This window comes from Brachyistius frenatus, unplaced genomic scaffold (genome assembly GCF_029030835.1).
Source record: "Brachyistius frenatus isolate BFR_SWC_R1_liver_20210118 unplaced genomic scaffold, ASM2903083v1 Contig_100, whole genome shotgun sequence".
NCBI lineage: Eukaryota > Metazoa > Chordata > Actinopteri > Embiotocidae > Brachyistius > Brachyistius frenatus.
In genome coordinates, this window is record NW_027210699.1 from 939798 (window position 1) to 963457 (window position 23660).

General features: G+C 40.5%; 2 protein-coding genes across 5 annotated transcripts in view; one reads left to right on the plus strand and one right to left on the minus strand.

Moving 5' to 3' along the window:
- The window catches only part of arnt2 (aryl-hydrocarbon receptor nuclear translocator 2), an 87318-nt gene extending 70196 nt beyond the window's left edge, over positions 1-17122 (minus strand). For 3 of the 4 annotated variants that reach the window (XM_069711448.1, XM_069711446.1, XM_069711445.1), the window contains exons 1-2: positions 16821-17122; positions 5543-5654 (exon numbers count right to left, since the gene is read on the minus strand). In XM_069711448.1, coding sequence (XP_069567549.1) covers positions 5543-5654; positions 16821-16851 — 143 coding nt within the window. In that variant the 5' untranslated portion in view covers positions 16852-17122. The remainder of the gene's footprint in view (positions 1-5542; positions 5655-16820) is intronic. The other variant, XM_069711447.1, reaches the window with a different exon arrangement.
- Positions 17123-20403: 3281 nt separating this feature from the next.
- LOC138628426 (cortexin domain-containing 1 protein) overlaps positions 20404-23660 on the plus strand; it is a 29230-nt gene continuing 25973 nt past the window's right edge. The window contains exon 1 of the mRNA XM_069711473.1: positions 20404-20539. The gene's annotated coding sequence lies outside the window, so the exon portion shown is untranslated. The remainder of the gene's footprint in view (positions 20540-23660) is intronic.

Here is a 23660-nt window from a genome sequence, read left to right on the forward strand (position 1 = left end):
TTTTCTCCCTTAAAAAGGAGGTTTTCCCTCCTAGCTTATGTGGGAATTGTTGGGTTTCTCTGTATAATGTTGTAAAGTTCTGCTGTCAAGACTTTAATGTGTTAAGGGCCATGAAATAACCTGTGTTGTGATTTGGCGCTATATAAATAACATTTAATTGAATTGAAATTTGACTATTTCCTAAATTATTATGAGCGGTTCGTTTAGAGAGGGGAGGTTGGTTTTTTTTGTGTATGGGAGGAAACCGGGGCACCCGGAGAACTCAAATCCTGACCCGTATCCAGGTTCAAGTCCTGCTCCGCTGGTCAAAACCCACAAACAGGTCAAGAAGGAGGAAGTATCCCCACGTGCAGGTGACCTCATCCTGCACTGCCAGCACAGTAAAAGGTGTCCCCACATGTAGGTAACCTCCCGCTTGAGCTTCTCATTGCCTTCGTTTGAAAGCTAGTTATCCTCTGAACGCCGACTCCACCTGTGCAGCTGAAGGGCTTGCGGATGGTTTCCCCCACAGCCGAGAAGAATCTCCTGACAGGACCAGGTTTCTTTTGTTCGGCCCTCAGGAGCCGTCTGATAATATGTTAACGTACGATAAACGCAGAATAATTTCTGGAGAGACAAAACTATTTGTAAGGTCCTTGTAAATGGCCTTGTTGAACTTTTTAAACTTTCTTTGGGGGATATAAAGATGTTCTCTTGATTTTTGCTCAGAGTTTGGTCACGAGCTTCGAACTAACGGCATTGATTTTTTTTTACAAGGGGAGTCTCGAGCCCGCATCTGTAACGATTTGCGTAATCAGTTGGTCCATAACAACCTTCACGGACATTTCAAATTGTTCTTCTGACTTTGCCTTCATCAGGTGATCTCTGACTGAACGAACAATGAGGAGGGAAGTGTCTTCGTTGTTCAACTCGATGTAAGGAAGCACCGTATGTGGAGAGAGAAACCTCGGGCGAAGGTCCTCATAAATGGCCTTGTTGAGGCCGACTAACTTTTCTCGGGACATAAAAGATTTTCACTCTGAACATCAGGTCAGACTTTGTCCACCAGTCGTGCACTGATGTCATCAATTTGTGTTTCAGTGAGGCTCCTGCTAGCGACCCGCAGAACCAGCGTCCGAACAAGAGTCCTCACGGCGAATTGGTGAATTGGTCCGTCTCCGCTGGTGCTTTCTGTTCACGTTTGTCCACAGATGTAGAAGAAACTTTTGCCTCAGTTGTCAGAGTCGCGATGACCTCGACCTCAGGGACATCTGGTGACGGTCCGACTACCATATCTGAATTGCCACTGTGAAGACTCAGTTCGTCCTCGTCTTCAGACTGAGCCGTGTCAGCGCCAGCTACTTTTGTTGTGCTCATTTTGGCCACCAGTGATTTTGAAATGACTTCGATCGCGTCGGACACAAGCTGCCCCAGCAGCTGTTTGGTGTCGTCATCGGGTTTACCTGTAGTCAAAAGCGTTACCTGTTGTGATGTGATGTTGTCAAAAAAAAAGATTCGTACAGTGGACGAAATGTCTCCACTGTAACTTCCAAGATCTCTTTCTGAAACATGTTTTTTCCGTTCTGTTGCAGACCAATAAGAACGACGTTGGTTTCCAGGTCGTCCTGCTCAGAACTTGATTCTGGTTCTGGTGGCTCAAACACATCAGGCTGAACATGTCCTGTTCAACGGCTTGCCGTAGCATCCATTGTCCGGGTCGTACGTACTTGAGAGAGGCGGCGCAGTCCAGCCAGTGGGCGGAGCTTCAGGGCCTCCAGGTGACACGCCCCCCCAGTCTCAGAGCAGAGAACACTGCTGATTTTCAAACTTGCCAGTGTTTTTTTTTTTTTTTTTTTTTTTTTTCAAATTTGGATGGGTAGTTAACAACACATTGTTCTGTGGTGTGATGAACTTAAAACTAATTTTCATTTCTACTTTACACGATCTTTAAACCCAACATCATGTAATAAGAAACCAACATGGACAAAAATGTAAATTCTATTTATTTCAAATTAATTTGACAACTCTTTAAAGAGTGCAATAAGATAAAGGGTCCAGATACTTTATACTGAGTACTATGTTGTCATCCTGTTCCCCTAAATTACCCCCGTTGCCCTCGAAAAGCAGCGTCACCCTCTTTTCTAGCAGCCACAGCTCTGTGAGTCCTACAGGAAGAAATAAAATGCCTCCATCTCTCAAGAACAGTCGAGATCTCATTATCCGTTTCCTCAATGTTTGCAAAAACCCATTTGAGTAATGCTCATTATTAAATGATCATTACATACATGAAACCAGAGCAATTTCATTATTAAAAGATTCCTGTTGGGTCTGTTGAGTGCAACTAAAGCATTTCTGTGCTTATTTTAAATATAGTGAAGCATCGGTTCTCCTCTTTACATGCAGCAGATCAGTAATCAGATTTTTCCCGCCCCACTGACCCGAAGCCCAGTTTTCATTTTGGGTTCAGTTTTGGGAATTCAGTGTAATGCACATGCATACAAGTGAGGAGCAGCTTGGAAACCTTTCAAAGAAATGAAAGTGCTCCAGGAGAAATCTAGCTGGGGTTTCCTTAATCCCCGACCATGATAACAGAAACCAAGAAGTCATCTTCCTGCAGAACGCAGACTGTAGTGTAAACATACGATACTCTACTGTATGTACGATGTATGGCAGCTCGGTGCACTCTGGAAGCATCTCTGGAAGCAACAGAGGATTGTGCATCTGTTGTTATCTTGGGATGTTCTTAAAACGTGGCCAATACACACACACACACACACACACACACACACACACACACACACACACACACACACACACACACACACACACACACACACACACACACACACACACACACACACTCAGCTGAATAAATAAAGAAAACAACAATGGCACAGACAAGACGAGTCCCCGTTGCATCCTTGTGCCATGTTCGTGTGCCACACGGCCGATATCTAGGTGTGTATTATTTATTCGTGTTTGTGTGGGCCGACTGCCTGTGCATGGATTTAATGCACTGCTGTGGACCCTGAGGATTATATTCACATGGTACACAAACACAGAAATCAAGCAGTCCCTCATTTTCCTACCTCAGTCCTTTGCTGCCGTCTTTCCGAACCAATGCAGAATATGCAAATGCATTTTGCATGTCACGTGTGGTTTCATCTATTATAGACATTTCAGATCATTTTTTTTTAAAGCACTCCATCCAAACTGAAACACCAAAACAACAGATAGATGGTTATATCACTTTTGTTTCCCTCTCTTTCTTCATTCAGTGGAAAATATACTCTATGCATCAGTGTTTCATAAAAAGAGAAATCCTAAATATCCCAAGAAATTGGATCACTCAGAAAAGACAGAGATTGTTGGAATCTGCACTTCCTGTTGTTATGTGGCAGGAAATAATAATGCAGGAATGTCCCACAGGTTTCTGGGGGCCTGATTACAATCTGGGTGCATTATGAAATGCATAAATTACATAATTGCATTTTGCAACAAGTTTCTGACCATTACACAAAATCTTTTTTTTTTTAATTATTATTTCCATTAAGACAAGTGCATTAAGCTTAAAGTCAGCAGAGAAAGCTCAGCTTGAAAACATGTAATTGAAACTTTCAGTGGAAAAGCAACTGTGGACTCGGTGCTCACGTTTAGTGAGCTGAACATGATCACGCTGAATTTGTCACTCAATGGACTCGTAAAGTGTGAGCAGAGAGGTTGGAGGTTCAGGCTGTGCAGGAAGGCCAATGACAACTTGAAATGGGAGTTAACACATCACACGTAAACTAATGCTGACAAACTGGAACATTTCAGGGTTAACTTGTGCTCGAACATTTGTGAGAGTACGTACATACATTTTCACCATTTCGACAGCACAAATCAAATTCAGTGTTAAACTTGTGAAATTGGACACGAAGACCCTTAAAATGCTTCAGAAAATCTACAGCAATGAGCTCCTCAAGGCGATTAAATGGTTTTCACGTTTCTGGAGGGTGAAATGTAAAAACTGAAGCAGGAACGCAACCATTTGAAACCATTTGAAACCATTTGAAACTATTTGAAACTATTTGAAACCATTTGAAACTATTTGAAGCTATTTGAAACCATTTGAAACTATTTGAAACTATTTGAAACCATTTGAAACTATTTGAAGCTATTTGAAACCATTTGAAACCATTTGAAACTATTTGAAACCATTTGAAACTATTTTAAACCATTTGAAACTATTTGAAGCTATTTGAAACCATTTGAAACCATTTGAAACTATTTGAAACCATTTGAAACCATTTGAAGCTATTTGAAACCATTTGAAACTATTTGAAACTATTTGAAACCATTTGAAGCTATTTGAAACCATTTGAAACTATTTGAAACCATTTGAAACCATTTGAAACCATTTGAAACCATTTGAAACTATTTGAAACTATTTGAAACTATTTGAAACCATTTGAAACTATTTGAAGCTATTTGAAACCATTTGAAACTATTTGAAACTATTTGAAACCATTTGAAACTATTTGAAGCTATTTGAAACCATTTGAAACCATTTGAAACTATTTGAAACCATTTGAAACCATTTGAAACTATTTGAAACCATTTGAAACCATTTGAAACTATTTGAAGCTATTTGAAACCATTTGAAACCATTTGAAACTATTAGAAACTATTTGAAGCTATTTGAAACTATTTGAAACTATTTGAAGCTATTTGAAACCATTTGAAACTATTTGAAACTATTTGAAACCATTTGAAACTATTTGAAGCTATTTGAAACCATTTGAAACCATTTGAAACCTATTTGAAACCATTTGAAACTATTTGAAGCTATTTGAAACCATTTGAAACTATTTGAAACTATTTGAAACTATTTGAAACCATTTGAAACTATTTGAAGCTATTTGAAACCATTTGAAACTATTTGAAACTATTTGAAACCATTTGAAACTATTTGAAGCTATTTGAAACCATTTGAAACCATTTGAAACCATTTGAAACCATTTGAAACTATTTGAAACTATTTGAAACCATTTGAAACTATTTGAAGCTATTTGAAACCATTTGAAACTATTTGAAACTATTTGAAACTATTTGAAACTATTTGAAGCTATTTGAAACCATTTGAAACCATTTGAAACCATTTGAAACCATTTGAAACTATTTGAAACTATTTGAAACCATTTGAAACTATTTGAAGCTATTTGAAACCATTTGAAACTATTTGAAACTATTTGAAAATGCCTTATCAATAGTTAAATTAACAGAAACTTAACTCGCCACTATTCTGATATCTGTTGTGCAATTTGTGGTTTAAGTTCATCATCATGCTAAATGCAAATATTTTCCTTCGTCTTCTACAACTGTAAAACTTCAATCCTTCATTTTTGGTCTACTGGTCAAATAACACAACATGTAAAGACATGAAACAGTCAGAAAACACTGAACATTACCTCCATAGAAGTAAAGCATTTTATTTTTAGATTTAGTTTTATACATGATTTGAACTGTTGCAGCAGTAAATGTATGTGTAGCGGTTGATTTCCACAGCTGTGATGCTACTCACCCTCCAGATCTCCTCTTGCCCCCCCGGCCCGGCCCGGTTCCTCCCATCCTCACCTGGCCGGTCCCGACTGCTCCCGGCATCGCGACCGTCCCCGGCAACTCACTGCCCATTTCTGGAAAACACAAGTGACAGAGAAGCAGGTGAGTACGAGTAACTGTCACACAACACTGTTAAACAGTGAGGCCGCAGACATTCACCTCGTTTCTGTCTCAGTGGAAATATGTCAAGTTCAAATAGGTTTCACCCAACGTCGTTTCAGAGAAGTCTTCTTCTGACATGATTTAATCAACTTAGTAAAATTATGAAAACGAAGCCTTCTACCTGGACGAAAAACATTTGGTTCTTCTCAATTCAATTTTATTTATATAACGCCAAATCACAATCCAGGTTGTTTCATGGTACTTAACCATGTTTCCAAGAAACTGTTCAAATGTGGAGGAAGCTGCAAACATATATTCAGATTTGCAGGTTTACTGATATTTATGAATGTGTAAAATTAGTTTTGACACTAAAATGTAAACAAACCCATCAGTGTGTAGTTGACATTTAATATGTACACTCATATGACTTTAACATGTGTAGGGATGGATATTGTTCAAAAATGTTCAACATGACTTGGATACCAGCTCCTAAACAATACCATTTTTTAATACCAATTTTATAATATGATTTTTAACAAAAAGAAAAGTATATAACACATCACAAATAAAATACAATACAAATCTCCTTTGTATTTTTGCACCCTCACAGCAGTTTCAACCCTGATAAAATGGAGACACGCTTTTCTCTTCTTGAGCCTTTTTTTTTTTTACGCCCATGCAACACTGAAGCCTCTAAAAGCACAACAACGCAAACATACACTGAGCAGAGTCTCAGGATGTAACGACGGGCTTTTTCTGTGTGCCTGTTGAATTTTTGAATGTTAGAAAGCCTGAAATATTAAATACTGCTACATCCATTCTGCCTGCTCGTTGCAGTGTTTCCTACAAGTGGAGAATTTACTTGCGGTGAGGTGGCGACCCGAGTTGAGCCTGTGAGCAGGAAACGCCGTCTTGGCTCTTGAGCTGGATGTCATGCAAACATTGCCATCACCAGTAGCGATACTTTGACTTTAATACCACCTCCTAAACAATACTTTCTGCGATACCAATCTCATGAAATCCCTTTTAACAAAAAGAAAATGATCTTTAATTTTGAATATGCCAGAGTGTAAACCTGGTTATTTTCTGCTGCTACAATTTACCAATGTTACCTAAAGGCATCACCTGGAAGCTATCGTTAGACACTGCAATTTACTGGTGTTCCTTAAATGCCTCACATGCAGTCAGTAGACTCTGGCTCACTGGCTGTGCACACAGAGGCCTCCAGTTACTGCAGCACATACAACTCAGACAGGTATGTGGCCACACGTGTTTGAATAGAGTGAAATCATGGAAGAGAATATGTGCATGTATGCGGGCGGGTGACCCAGATGGTAAAAACTGACACCGATGAGATGCACTCCTGCGTACATAAAGCAAAATCTATGAGTTTTCAGACTATGAGGTATTAGTGTGGACGGAGTCTAGGAACCAAAATTTGGTAACGAATGACAAAGCATTTTTCAATAGTTGATCGTTTTGACGTAATTCACATACACTAAAAAAAAGTGTACTACCTAAATTTTGTTTAAAAACTGAATATTCAGCTTCAAGAGCTGGAAAAACATTCCACTCTTACTGTCCACCTCAGACACACCTTTCACTTGACTGCCTTTTGACACATGACTTTTGCAACACTCCTGTCATGCCTGAGAATTATAAACGGTGTGGCAACATGTATGTGGATGGGCTTTGTCTTTGCCCTGAGCACAGGCTCACAGGCTGCACACTGCTCAACTCACCATGTACCTCAGTAGCACCAAGCAGATTTTAATCATGACACTGTTGGGCTAATATAGTTGTGGTTGTACTTTTGCTGCATCGAAGCAGACTATGATGGAGTCTTGATTGGTAGTTGTGAGTCTGAGCTCAGGATGAAGGTACACACCCGCTTTCACATAGAACTGAAATCTGTAGAGCCGTCAATCAACACAGACTTGCATTTCATATCCTGATGCACTTCTGTAGTTATCATCCTGGGTACTGCATCTTATCTTATGCGATGATGTTTTAGATATTCAGGCACTTTTTCCTGAACCCCTTTGATAAGCTTTTATTCAATAATTATGGTGGTAAAATGAATGCTGTTTTCTTCCATATGAAGCCACTGTTCTGTGTTACGGCTGGAAGGGATTAAACTGCATGCCAGCTCAGCCTCCATCTTCCTCTTATGTTTACCTCTTTATCTCTCACTGCCACTCCATTACCCCCCTCCCCCCCCACACACACACACACACACACACACACACACACACACACACACACACACACACACACACACACACAGACGAGTCCACTGTTTGCCTTGCTGGTTGTCCTCCCATCTTTCCGCTCTGTTCGCTCACTCACTCATTCAGCCAGATGCAACGGATACGCCAAACAAACCCTGTTGTATGCTCCAGTGCACACAGTAACATAGTTAATATTTGATACAGTGTGCATTCCCCCCGACATGTTTCCAAACACACACACACACACACACACACACACACACACACACACACACACACACACACACACACACACACACACACACACACACACACACACACACTGCAGCGAGGAGCCTTCCAAGGAGCAGTCCTCCATCATTCACTTATGAAGTGAGTAACACAAGGCTCAAAACAAGCATAATCTAATGAAGAAACTTCGTCTGACGATCAATGCAGCCGTGGAAGGAACGACGTACATACGCACGCACACACACACACACACACACACAGCTGTTTTTTTTCAGTCTGAATAGGCACTCTGTTGTGCAACTAATGTACAACCAACGGTGCATGTCGGCATTCAAAGTGTTCCACCTGGGCCGTAAAGAAGTCCACTGGCTTCTTAAAGCGATCCCATTGGTCACCTCTCCTGTTTAATGAAGGAGAACATCGAAGCCAAACTCCCCCATGTTTAATGAAGTGGATCCTGACAGCATACTTCATGATAACCCGTTTCTATTATATGCTAAATTTAGCATTTTCTGAACATTTATTTATCAAAGTCACTCAAAGTATCTTCTGCCTCGAAAATACATCCTTTTAATATTGTGGTCGCTGTGTCCTGAGTTCAAGTTTGATTGTCACCCACCATCTTTTCCAGTCTTAATTTTCTCAATAGGGGTGTGCGATATTGTAGTTAATTATATCTGTACTTTTTAAAATATTAAAAAAATTCTTATGTTGTGATAATAGAGATATTCAGACTTCATAAAATGACGTCACACCGCATTAACAAGCATGACCGTTTGGTTACAAAAGATTGTAGAAACAGCCTGAAGCACTATGAAGCAGTAGTTAGTCATAACCCATGTGTTGCCATGGAAACGGAGATCACGGCAACAAAAAGTTTTATATTTTGAGAGCAAATGGCCCCACAATATGAATACATTTTGTTTACATATTTTATTTAGTTGGTAACTTCTTGTATAATCGCAAAATTACGCGAGAGGTTTGTGCTTTAACGTGATTATTGGCACGATAGTGATGCGGTGAGGACCGTAAGCATCACTGAAGTATAATATTGTTTAATTAAATAAAAAGGAACTCGGCGCCCAGATTGTCCAAATAAAAAAGTTTGCATTGGGTCATAGCGTCTCCCGGCTTCGGTCACATCGCTGTGTGGTCAACAGGACTCTTTGATCCGCCCTCACAATATATTTCACTTTCTCACCCATGAAAGGTCGATGTTATTTCTATTGTTCAAAAGCTTTAATACAAGTGCCAATACAATAACTGTGTTTCAATGCCGACACGTTGTATATTAGTGTCTTACTTTGAGGGCATATTTTGAAAGAACCTTTTTTTTTATGTAACAAAAGAAGCCAAATGTGTTCAAACAGGAATATATTGAACCACACACACACACACACACACACACACACACACACACACACACACACACACACACACACACACACACACACACACACACACACAGAGGAAGTGAACAACATTGATCATGCTGATTGGAGGGCACCTGTCCAGAGGGGAGATATATTAGGCAGCAAGTTCAGTCAGTTTTTGAAGTTGATGTGTTGGAAGCAGGAAAAATGGGCAACGTGAGGATCCGAGTAACTCTGACAAGGAGCTGGCTAGACATCTGGGTCAGCATCTCCAAAAGCAGCAGGTCTTGTGGAATGATACGTTTATTTTCACCACTCGATACATCAGGATCTCCAAAGTTATCTTGCATAACACTGTAATCTTATTTATAACACGTGGGATTATTTCTAACATCCCCGTTTAAAAATGTGAAACAATCAACTGTTCAATCACATGGATGATGGACAGAGTTTATGATGGCAGCACCAACCGAGGGCCGTTCACACTAAAACATCTTTCTGTGTGCTGACCTGGTGGCTGGTGAGCATGACGGTTGTTTATTCCCACATCCAGCCTTGAAGGCCGGTTCTGTCTGCGTTGTGTTCGGGCCACCGGAGCTGATCGCTGTCATTCAAGTCAATGCTTGATATTCCAGCAGACGTGCCACGGCGCATGTCTGCAGCGTCCCAGAGGCAGCTCAGCGTCCTGCTTTATTAAAAATAGGTGCCGAGTCTATTTCGACAGAAGCACGACGGAGATGGAGTTAATCATCCTGGCAGAAAGTCAGACAGAGCAACGCACACAGCATCCGTCTCCAGACTGTATGTAAAATAGACTACCCAGCAAGCTGTATAACTTTGTCTGTGTCGGAAATAACCACGATAAGCATAAAACATTGTTTACCGACAAGAAGCACAAAAATCAAGCCAAATCAAGAAATTTAAAAAAAACGGGTCCACGAAACACTTGGCTTCTCTCTGTGAGGCGTGAAGCTGTGCAAAGGGAGGAAGTGGTGGACCCGTGGCCGGTGGGACATGCAGGTTACAGAGATACGTGATCATTCAGCTGGAGCTCCACTTTGGCAACCTGCTGAATGTACAGGCTATATTTCACCGGTTCGCTCTCCGACAGCAGAGCACAAAAATCTGTCATTAAAATCAATGCTTCATATCCCACGGCACGGCACGGCACGGCACGCGTCAGCAGACACCGAGCGGATCGGCCGGGCAGGAAGTCAGTCACAGAAAAGAATATCTGGTCAATTTTCAGAATAAAACACGTGTGCAGACTCCCGATTGTACAACACATCAACCTCCTGGAGTGTTTCAATCAGGACAAGAAATGCGTTCTCCTCCCGCTGCAGACACTCTATGAGAATTAGTTGCAAATTTATTAGGAGCATTGATGTTTTTAATGACGAGCACACATCAAGCTGTATTAACTTTGTCTGTAGGCCAAAACCATTTTACCCACGATAGAAGTGTAAAAATCAAGGAAACAGGAGCAGTTAGGATGAAGATAAAACATGCCAACAGAACGCTGCCGGTGGAATATGAAGCCGTGCAGAGGACAGAGGACAGAGGACGGAGCGGGAACAGGGACCGCGTTCGGTGGAAAATGCAGGTAAGACTTCTCTCGTAGCTGTTTTCGGTCTCCACTGTGACCTCCACCATCTCCTGAGGCAAACGTCCGTTTCATGAGCAGTAACACACTCCGCTGTGTTCACCAGCCAGACGCTGACTTTGTGTCGGCTGTTTGGTGCACAAAGCTTTTTTTGTGTAGAACTTTCTGCTGCAGCTGAAAATAGTACGAGAGGAACCAGAGTGAACCAGAAGAGAAACTCTAAACAGCTAAAAAAAAAAAAAAAAAAAAAAGAATGAGGTCACGCTCTACTTAGTAACTGGACGTTCTTTCAGTTCATCAGAAACTTCTATCACATTTCCATTTGATAGAATGTCACAGTAAAATATTGGTTTGTTTCCACACAATAAATGCATAAATGAAAGCTTCTTTATTACTGGATCTCCTGACAAACTCTGCATTCCTTTACAGGCATGGAAGTGTTTCTGCTTTTCTGTGGTGCCGTGTTTTAAGGAGCCACAGTTACCTTCAACCAGAAGCCTGGTTTTAACTCAGTCACAAGCTGCAGGCGTCCTCCGAGAGGCAGATCCTAAAAAGCCCCGAGGTTAAACGCATTAATGAGCCTGTCGGAACACTTTCTCCTTTTCAATCACCGCTCTCTCTCTCTCTCTCTCTCTCTCTCTCTCACAGGACTGTTTCTATTATCTTCCCCTCCCACGCTTCATTTCTTCCCTCCAATGTCTTGTCCCCCAACAACAGTTTCTCAAACAACCATTCAAAGAAGACAATCGATACACATATCAGGGCAGCACAATTAATGGTGGAAAAAAAAAAAAATCAGGATCTCGATTGAGATCTCATTTTCAAATAACTACGATTTTGACACATCTTCATTCGGGACATCAGCTGCATCGAAACAAGCGCTCCCACTCTCTCTCAACCAATGACGACGCAGCGTTTACACCACATGATACGGAGCACAGGAGACCAGCAGTGGAATAAAGTGAACAAAACACCGCTCAGAAAAATACTGGTTCAAAGGTTAAATAAAAGACCACATGAGACCGAAGCAGATTGTTTTTATGTTCAGTGATTGGTGACGTTTAAAACGGAGCTTCCGCTTCCTGTCGTCCTGAGTTGATGTGCAGGTATCATGACGGTTATCAGGTATCCTGCCATGTTCTGCCGGCCCGCTCAATTATATTTCACCTCACGGGACATGAAGGAAACTACAGACATAAACTTACATATGTTGAAATCTTCTCTGTCAGGTTCATCAATGATCAGTCCCTCCACGAGTTCTTTTTGTGATTATTCCGATCAACAATTTTTTATTTTGCGGTGGATTTTCTCAAAAATGTCGGTGTAATTTGCAGTTTCAAGTTAGTTATTTGCGTACCATTGCAGGAATTAGAAAGAATTGCAAGTCGAGAAAGAAAAATGTGAAGCCCTACCTGATAAAATACATGTGTATTCGCTACCTTTAATAATAATCATGCTGCACATCACAGAAATATTCTAGTTCTAATCTTTTTTTATTTGTTGAACTTAAAGTTACTAAAACCTCCTAAAAGCTGTATCTTCCCAGAACAGACAGTCTGTGACTGTAATATAGAAACGACTACATCAGCCTTTCAAAATAAGAGCTTTCGATGCTGTTTAATTCATGTTCATTCAACACATAGACCTGCTGGATGAAACAAACAAAGAGACGTCTCTGACGACTGGACATGTAAATACGTTTTCTGAACCATACAGTAATATGGAATCACCTCCGTTGATTATAAACATTTCATTTCATTAGACAATTTTATTGTGAAGGCCATCCTTTCGGCAAACCCCGCCACTTCCGGTTTTTCCGCTTGTTCCGGTTTCCTCCGGTGCACAGTTTGTTACACTGAGATGAACGGAGGAGAACCGTGCTGATTGTAAATGAGGAGTTATTTGTGTTAATAAAGCGAGTTTTGTCTGAAAATATGTACTTTATGCTGTTAATACTTTCAGCACAGATTCTGATGACATTTTTTGCGGAAAAATCGCGGGAATTTAAGAAAACTGAAAGCTCCCGCAGAAATGTTGGAGTTTGCTTGAATCTGTTAACTACTGCGATCGCGATTTCCTGGATGGACTGAAATGATGATTAATCATCTGAAGTCTGTAGTTTTTGAATATTTTGAGTAATCAGTATTGCATAAGAGTCAGTAGACGCATTTTAGTGATCTGAAATTCACAATATTTTCTTGATTAATGTAATCGTGTATACTTAAATAAGGCACCAGCATAATATTGTTGTTGTCTTCTGTATCAGGTAAATAAAAGTAGTAAATGTTTATATTGAAGAAAAAAAGAAAAAAAACATGGTGAGAGAATCATTAATTCTAATAAAAATAAAATCGTGGTCTTCATTTTAAAACCGTGCATCTCTTCCACATATGGACATTTATTTTAGTTTCTTTATCATAAAAAAACAAGTAATTTAAAACTGATATAACTGGGTGCAAAAGTAGTAGAACAAATTTAACAATCAGAGAGCGGTCTGTTTGAAGCACTTGCTTGAAATTTCTTTAATGTAATTTGACTGAAATTGTGTATTTTTAATCGTGCCGTGGATTATCTGGACCAGGATCTCTTAGAACATGTTAAATATATCCTACTAGGACTTTTATGTTTGATACTTCTGTGAGGGATTTCACACACTTCAGCTAATCAAAGACTTCTTTATAAATAATAAACTTTGCAGACCTTAAAAGAAAACCGATTTCCTTCCGTTTCTGTAGAAACATGTTGCTGCTTATAGTGACATGAATGAGCTGCAGTTTATTCCAAGAAGCAGGAAATTTGTTTGAGGGTTTTTCAACCAACTGTGGAGGATGAAGCCGAACACTGTTTAATTCCTCATTCCATTGACGTGTTAAGCAATTACTAATGTGTATGGGAACAGACCATAAGGCAGCAACTATCATGAAATTTCAGTTGTCGAGTATTTGTCATACATGTCTTGTTTCTGTTCATTCTACTTTCACTTAAAGCTTTTTCCTCCTCCAAGTTCGTGGGTTCGGCTTCTTCATCTGGCTGAGCACCAAAACGTTCCCACCACAGTGCCGAGCGCTGTGCAGCGAAATCAATGACGTTCATGTCGATAGATGCTGATTGAAACACAGTGGGTCAGATATGAAAGGTTAAAGCGCCTGCAGGTAAACGGGTGGATGCTCTGATTCTCCGCTCATGAGCCATTAAAGGAGAGCAGAAGAAGAACGAGCAACAAAATGACTGTTTTTATACAATGAATGGAAATGACAGCATTGCATTGTGATGGCATGATCCTAACAATGATAATGATTGCATGTTTAGTTTGTCAAAAGTTGTAAAAAAAAAAAAAAAAAAAAGAAGCTAATTATCATTAATATTATTATTTTTTAAATCACTTTATCTGTTCAATGCTCAATTTATTGTAACATAAAACAGGGAAAAACAGCAATCACGTCCAAATGAGATCCTGGAGTCGATGACTGTTTGGCAATGATAAATGACTTGAATTAATAATGAATATCAATCATATCAAATTAATTGTTCATCAATTTTCTTTTGTTTGGCGAATCACTTAATGGAAAATTTGTATTTAAATCATTTAAGTATCTGATCAAAGAACAAGTTAAAAAGATTAGTGATTGAAACAAACATTTTCTGCTACAATCATTCATTTCTATTTTGTATTCTGCAGTTGGATATGTTTAATTTACGAGTCGTCGTTGTCCTCCACACACACACACACACACACACACACACAGCCCTCATTAGGTCATTTCACTTGTCAGGTTTCACATGCTCTTACACCAATTGGATCTGTGTGCCAGCCAGCTGGAGATAATCTCACAGTGACACAGCATTCCCATCCCCGGGTATCTGCTCTAAGGTCAATGCACCTGACTGTGCTGCCACGCCAGGGGAGACCGGAGGGCTGGTCTCAGATCAGTCAGCTGACTCTGATCTGCTCTGGCTGCAGCGGCGGCAGCAGCAGCAGCAGCATTAAGGCATGACTTAATTCCAACTCAGCGTCAGCACCGGAGGGAGAAGCTGCACGTATCTCTCACTGCACGCTTCAGCCAAACATCCCAGCAGGTCAATACAACAAGTACAACACGATCACAACAAAAGCAAGAGGTTTGTCTCTGGTCCGATGGAAGATGTGACTGACAGATTTCATTTCTGTGACCAAGAGGAAGGGTTTGGCTTTGTCTGCTCACACTCGCCCTTCTTTCATCTGACAGCACGTTATCTATTCGTTGTTCATTCTAACGGCACCTCATTTCAACACTCTGTATGCAGCTAAGGTTTTAATAACCAGCCTATTCTTTATTTATATTCCCTTTGCATTTACATTGTAAATGAAGTGGCACAAGAACGAGAGGTAGAATACGGTTGACCTGTTTCAGGAGATCTCCGAAGCTGACAGTCTCTGTCCTCTACACACAAGGACAACTGCCACCTCTAGAACATGTTGTGCACTGTAAATTAATCACAGTTTAGGTAGTCGTTGCCATGGCAGCTGATTCAGGCCAAATGATTAACTGCATTGCCTGAATGCTGTAAACTGATCAAACTCTTTAGAAACTAGAAATGTACTGTAGTTACACTGCTTGTGGTGAGATAAATGAAAATGAGTGTGTCTAGGGATATTAATCCGGGTTTAACTGAGATGCACGATGTTTGTTGTTATTTCTAACTTAACAAGAGCAAACTCACCCTCAGCAACTCAGGCCAGACTCTATGTCAACATTTGGTCATTTACATTTTCTTTGCTTTTGTGAAAACCTGTATGGGTCGCAGAACTTTACATGATGTTGGTCACATAGAAACATTAAATCCTAATAAATCGGCAAACACGTGAACTAGTAAACAACGAACCCAAACTTGTATAGCCGCTTGACACAATTCAGCCTCCGGAGAAAAAGCGACCGAGTCAACAGCGGGAGCATGGTCTCTGAAAGTTTTGATATTAATCAAATTCTCTCTGCTTGGTTTCACTGTGGCTGGATGCCGGATGGCAGAATGACTTCCAAGGAATCGTGAAATGTTGAAGTAAAAGGTGTGTTGGCGGTATCTGGAGCCGATAGGAAACGCCAAATTCAATTGTCAGGGTTTTGAACCCGGTTTGTCATGTGGCTGTGTCCGTGAGAGGAGCACACATGAGGGCGAACCTCAACCGAAATAAACCCTTTCTGTGCAACAAAGAATCAACAGGCGAGGAACAGCGAAATCCACACAAGTGACGCTGTCACTGTTTCCTTTAGTGACAGCGAAGGTTACAACGTATCCGACGTAACGCGTGAACATGAAGGGCATTGATGTCGGGCAACGATATGCAAAACAACCTTTTGTATCCCCGAGTGAGGAAAGCAGAAGGCTGCCTTCAACAAACGCACCGGGCTTCGCTTACCCGAGACGAGCTGGAGCAAAGCATACGCCAACAAAGGCTTGTTAATACAATCGCACGATATCCGGTCGGTTTACTCGTTAAAACACATAAATTGGCATAAAAACGGTGCAGAATAGCAGCGGTGTGACCGTCGGCCAGTGGGGGAAGGGGGATGGATGCTGGAGCCAGGCTTCGGCGGCCTGTCGGCGATTCAGCCCTCTTCAGCAACAGTCCAAACAAAACCCACCTTTCATGTTCTTATATCGCATAATTGCACACGTAAACGTACAGTCGGTGTCCACCGACAGACGGAGCGCGGGACTTACCGGACGGGTTGACTGCAGCGGGGGTTGCCATGTTTCCTCAGCGGAGAAAAATAACAAAACGGCGGCGATGGAGATGACGCACAATACGGCTGGAGAGCCCCCGTGAGAGACCGTCGAAACTCCGCGGGATTGGCACGCGAGGCTCGGTCCAACCTCCCACCTCACATCCGTTATCGCGGAGGGGGAAAAAAAGATCTGGATTCAAACGACCGACGAAAGCCTGCTTCTTTCACAGAATACACAGATGGATGTATAACGTGTCTTTAATGCAAAACAAATCTCTAAGACAACACTTAATAAAATGCAAGATGTCTGAATGGTAACACCGCGAGATTTTAGGGTTGCTTGAATAAATTATTGCCACTGAGGTTAGTGTAGTGATGAATGTAGTGCATGCAGGCTTCAGTGTAACACCACAGCGGGTTGGCTTGTTTGTTAGGATGTTAATATATTTGCACGTTGTACCATTGTTCGCTGTCCTCTACGCGGTGTCCAGCCTGTAGACACGAAGCTGTCTGGTTGTGCAGCTGCTGCAGCCATGTGTCCTTGCTCAAAGGAACATCAGCTGTGACCCTTAAAGAGGCACAAACCTGATGTTCGCTGCCAGTTCGTCCTAAGAAGGACGATGTCCACATGTGAATGAATAACATGTTACATAGATTTGAATTATAGATGTTGGCATCTTTTCTGCAAAACCACAGCCGAGCTTTGAAGGCTACAGGTGTAATAAATAGATTTTCTCTGTTTAGAAGAAGCAGCAAAATTCCTCCTGCTGGTCATTATGACCAGAAACGTTCTCAAAATATTGACTTTACTACCTCAAAAGTGACTAAAAATCTATAAACAATCAGAAATGTTTTCAAAAATAATAACTAGTATCTAAAAATATTGACTTATCTCAAAAATAATGAAACACATTCGCAAGATGTTGACTTAGTATCTCAAAATATTGACTTACTGTCTTAAAATGTTGACTTGGTATCTCAAAATATGGATTTCGTGTTTCAAAATAATGAGAAACATGTGCACAGGTCCAGGCTGTGTTGAGACAAGCAGATCCAAATTGACAACATCACTAAACATCACTTTAGATGTGGATTCACAAATTGTGAAATGTTTGTGTTTTTGGAGGAATCAGGTCAAATCAAACTCAGCCTCCGTGGCCTAAAAAGTAGAGAAAGCTACTTTTAAGCAGTAAGGTATGAACATTTATCCTTGAAACTCATCGCAGTGTAAACTCTGTACAACACGAACCACGTACGAGGTGAGATTCATTTGAATTATTGCTAAAATGATCATAAACGGTTTCACTGAATCACTTTCTTTGCTTGATTGTTATTGGTTTTTTCTTGTATTTCTATCCTTATTAACAACCTGATACAAAATCATACTCCATCTGGTTTGGGGTACAGATTTATGGTGATGTGTGTAGATATTTTCTTGGATAAAGTGCGTTCTCAGCTGTGAATATCATATTGAACTGTGATTGGCACAGCTGTTTTAGATCTGGTGACTGCCTCAGACAGCTGGCTTGCGGATTCCCTCTATGGTTGGCCTGAGTCAAAATATCGAGAAAGTTTGTCAATATTTTACAAAGTCATTGTTCTGAGGTTCATAGTCCTTACTTTGAAATAATTAGCCATTCAAAAAGACAAATCTCATTATTTTTGAAATACTACGTCATTATTTTAAGAAGATTTCTCAGTATAATGACTTGCACAATCTTTTCTTCCCCTCCCAGAAATACATTTCAATGTTTTCAAATCATTTGTTTAAATAAAATGTCATCCGTTACGTTGTTCCATTATAAGGTCTGCATTAAAAAAAAAAAAAAAAGAAGTAAATTAAGTAATGGTAGCTACAGACATACTAACCGTGAAATGCACTTAATAATCAAAGGTTATCATGCAGAAGGGCCCTGTTTGTGTTATTTTATTGAAAGATTATTATTGATAAATTGAGATAAGTGGTGTTTTAATGTTGTTAAATTTTACTGCTTGAGAGTCATGAGTGGTTTAACCCATAAAAATGCATCCGATTTAAAGATAATCATGTGTTTTGTCAATAAAATCTTAATATGACAGTCCCCAACAATAACAGGAACTATGTCAAATCAGTAATGGAAAAAAGGAGTCTAAAAGTATCTTAAAATTGGATAGTACTTGAGTAAAAGTGGGCTTTATTAAGTGTTAATAAATTATTTAAGTGTTCATATAAATTTCTTAAAACTAATCTAAACATCATTAGTAAACTATATCTACTAAAATTATCCATCAATAAATGAAGTATTTCAAGCACTTTGTAAAGGGTGATTTGTCCGAAAGCAGCACCATTTTGTTTTTATGACGAAAGAATTTAAACATGAAAAATACTAAAAGCCAAAATAATATTCGTATTCTATTTGTGGATTTTAAAGTGTCTTGACTGATGGGTATCTTTAACTTTGAACTTTAACATCCTCAGTTACCAAATTTCCTCCCAGGGATGATTGACGTAACTTGGGCCCCTGTTATTTAATATCTGGTCTGGGAATATTCTCCATTTGGAATCGTTTGCTGTTGTTGCATCTTATAGACCTCAGATTCATTTCAAAACTATTGGAGCTGTTAACTAACCAGTATGAACCAAACCTGGACTCTACCGCCACTGCAACGACATTTAGAAAACAACGCTCAATGTCACCCTCATCGCACTTAACCCTCGACGCTGGTCTCTGATTGGTCAGCCCTTCAGAGGGGCTGAGGGTTTCCAGACCATAATCACAGTGAAAACTAAAGCTGTGAACGATAGTCTGAGTCATCCTACCGGAGCAAGTGGTTGGCCCTAAGTAACATCCTGTTTGTGCAAGGTGTATATTTGTTTTAGTGTAGGTAGGGAACTGTTTTCAGCTGCAGATTAGCAAACATCGTGATCTTGTTTTCTGGCAGTATGCCAATTTATGTTCCTGAAAATGAGGGATCCTGTCACTCATAGATGTGGTGATGTGTTTTTGATAGATTCTGTACTTCAGTGGGGCTTATTAGCACAAACTAATGCGATATAATGCTTTGGACACACAGACTTTATTCGTTAGTAGAATTAATTCATCAATGGTTTGGTTCTTTTCTGGGATTTGAGGTAAATAAGCAAAATATGAAATATCTTCAGACATGTCCTTTAATGTTGGCTTAACCTTTACCTTTAATTAAACCTAATAGTAATTCTAACTTTAGTGTTACACTAGAAAAAAACATGACATGAAATTCAGCCATCTCTCTATTCTTTGAAAACATTCAAAATCAATAAAGTACAAGACGATGAGCATATTTTTTTTTTTACTGAGGTTTACGTGTCAATTAAAGACACCTTATAGTTATCAGTTAAGCACAAATAGAGCTGCTGCATCTCTGTGGTGGACACACACACAGCAGTAGTAAGATGTGTGCAGCACTCTGCTCTGCTGTTTGTGGGGCTCAGTATGCAGACAGAGGATGCAGCAGCCACCAGTGACTCTTTCCCCCCTGCTCTCCATCCATCTGCCCCCAGCATCTTATTTGCCCTCTTTCTATCCCGCCTTTCCATTAACCTGCCCCCCTCCCCTCCCGCATGCCCCCCCAAACACCCCCCACCGACTCCTCACCTCCTCCCTCTCGCTCCCCCTCCTCGCTTTCATAGCAGTTCCTCAGTGCAGACTGGGACCGTTCTACCTTCAGGAGCCCTACAGGATGTGAGGGAAGCAGGTAAGAAGATTTCTGTCTGTGGCTGGCTCTCGTTCTTTATTTGCACTGCACAGGCAACAGCTCTTCATTTGGTGCTACATGCTGTGATGCGGGCTGGGCTGGATGACCACCGGCACTGATGTTCTGATCCGTCTGAGTGAGGTTTTACTGGCTGAAATCTAAGAGGCTTTGACAAGTGTGTGTGATGTACAGGTGTGTAGTGAGGGTATAAAATTTGTGCAGAACAGTGTTGAATCAGTCAAATAACTACTGACTGTAATTTTCTATTGCTGTTCTATTGATGAGTTGTGCTCGAGACATCTGGATCAGATCAGCCAAATGTTCCTCGTCTTTAGACCGGAGGGAGGTGCTTGTTTTAGAGTTGTATCTTGAGGCAAGTTTCTGCTGATTGCCGAGCTCCACCGGGACATCAGAAAATATATTTTTCTAATTAAAATGATGAGTCAGTAACAATAAAGGATGTTCTAAACCCAGTTAGAGAACGATTATTTTGTATTCGTCTATAAATTGTCTGAATAACACAAACAGTTTTTCAGTGTTCGTGCATGTTTGTCTTTGTATGACAAACAGTCAGAAGATAAAAAAAATATATCACTTATACAAAATTCACACTTGTTTTAGTTCTGCTTTGGTCATCACCATGAATCTCTGAGTGGCCCCGCCCACTAGTCTGTCTGCTGTTTGGTGACTGGCTGGTGTTGTATCACAGTTTTTTCAGGGTAAATATTTACCTGTTGCTGCGGGAAAGATGTTTGATGCAATGACACTGAACCAATCAGAAATGTTTTGGGGCTGTAAAACAACAGACTATAAATGTATGGATACAATAAATGTATGGATTAAGGTTGCGGATCTGAAAAGTGAAGGAAATGTGGAAGTGCCTTACCACTGACGGCCACCAGGGGCTGGCTCCAAAAAGCCTCTGGCTCCATAGACCCTCATTCAACTTCTCTCATGAAACATAAAGTCATTATGGTCTCATTAGTCAAATTCACTCCTTCTTATACGTTTTCTGATGGTTTCATCTGAAAATAGTTCCAGCATTAATTTGATAAAAGGTCTCCAGAAGTGGTATTTTTGTGGGCGTGTCTGTTTTGATTGACGTGCCTGGGTGCGCTCAGGTTTCTGCTGTAATTGGGCAGTTGTAGTGTCCTTAAAATTCCAATCAGATCGTGTCAGATCCACCGCTGGCTCCTTCCCAGCTCATCCAAATATGGTCACTTCTGGCTCCATAAAACTAAGATGGAAAGTGCCTCACTCAAAACAGCAGCACCCAAATCAACAGCCTCAAAGTGCAAAAAAAAAAAAAAATGAAGAGGAGATGAAGGGAACATTTCCATATTCATTACATGCACGGTTATTATAAGCCTTTTGACAGTTGCAGCGTTAAAGTCGGGTTAGGTTCAACAATATTAGTAAAAGATAAAGAAAAATCATCTCATCTAACTTGCTTCAAAAAAGTGTGAAAGTGAAAATCCATTTCAAAATCAAATTTCGCAAAATATACACTGTTTGACGGCACGAAGCTTCACGGCTCAAACAGTGTAAACCATTCAAAGATACCGACAGCCACAGCATGTGAAAGCAGGCCGTCGGAGGGTTTTATACCAGGCTCAACATGGAGGAAATACATGTATGATTTTATTTTAAGATATTATTTTAATGAGCAAGTTTTAAACACATTCTGTGCAGGTTAATCTGCAGTAAGATTATTGTATCACTAAAAGATTTCACTCACCAGTAAATATCACTTATAGGAACAGTTATGATGGGCCTTGGATGGACCAGCTGCTGTCAGGTCTTGTCTGGGAGATCTGAAGTACATCACAGAGGAGGCTGTGGTTCTTATTCTGGATTTCAGTCTGCTCTTGTGAAGTGTCATAAAAACACAATGTATGGAGAGGCAAATAAATTGAGCATGATTTTGGCTTGGCATTGACATTTATTTGTTTTTTCATTCAGTAAATGTGAGCGCTTGCTTCCCCTTATTGGTTCTCCTCCCAGCAGGGCCATGAGAAGCTGACCTCACGTTGCCGTGGTGATGTGCAGGTGTATACCAGGTCTCCTGTGACATCACTGTTGGGTGTGCAGGTGCAAAGAATTTGTAACATGGAGAGGAAGGGAGGAAGTATAATTATGAGAAGCAGCCACTGAGTTTCCTGATAATATAAATTCACAGCTCACCTCTTGACTCGCTCATCAGGGATCACCTTCCGTTGCACTCACCTGTCGGGCCATCTGCTGCACACAGTTCACCCCACATGAGACTGACTTTACTGATGGGACTGGACACGGCGGTAAAAAATGGACTCCTCCTCGCAGCTTGTCTTGTGAGTTGGCAGTCTGGTGTTTTAAAATAACTCCTGGTGACAGCCTCAACATGGCCTGCAGGATGTAGCTTGTACCCGTCTTATGCTAAAGTGTCATCAAAGCATTTTGATGTGTGAGCAGCTGTAGTGGAACATTTCATGTCTAGAAATAACTCAGCACAGACATACAAACACACAAATCGTCACCTTGAGGTTTTCCTTCAAGATAGCTTTTGACCTTCGCTGATGACCATTACACACGCCATCATGTGGACTGCCAAGAAAAGTATGGCGCTTACTGTTTTCAATTACAAATTAAGTGACTGTCGTATACCGCACAATTTATTGATCATGTTACAAATGTGACTGCTGCTTATATCGAAAATGTGAATATTTTACGTCACTGAAATTCAAACCTTTACTAACCAGGTATACTTTACACTCCAATCCTTTTGTTTACATATTCTCCAACGTCAACTGCTGACCTTTATAAAATAGCTGAACATGCTTGGTGACCTTCTCAACATGGTGACCACAGATCATGTTTTCATGAGGGTTGTGGGAGATTTACCTTCAGGGTTTTCTAGCAGAAAGGCTTCGGGTCAGGGAAAGGGAGAGGGGTTGGATTTCTGTCACAAAGGCTCTCTGGCTCAAAGGCAAACCTCTCCCGTGTTCATTAATGAGAGATACGACCTAATTTAATGAAGCTGAATGAAATAAGCTGACCTGGTGTGTACTGATTAAAAGATTCTAGGTCGCATTGGCAGGAAAATTTATTTGAATTACATTGGGTACGGGAAGTATTCAGACCC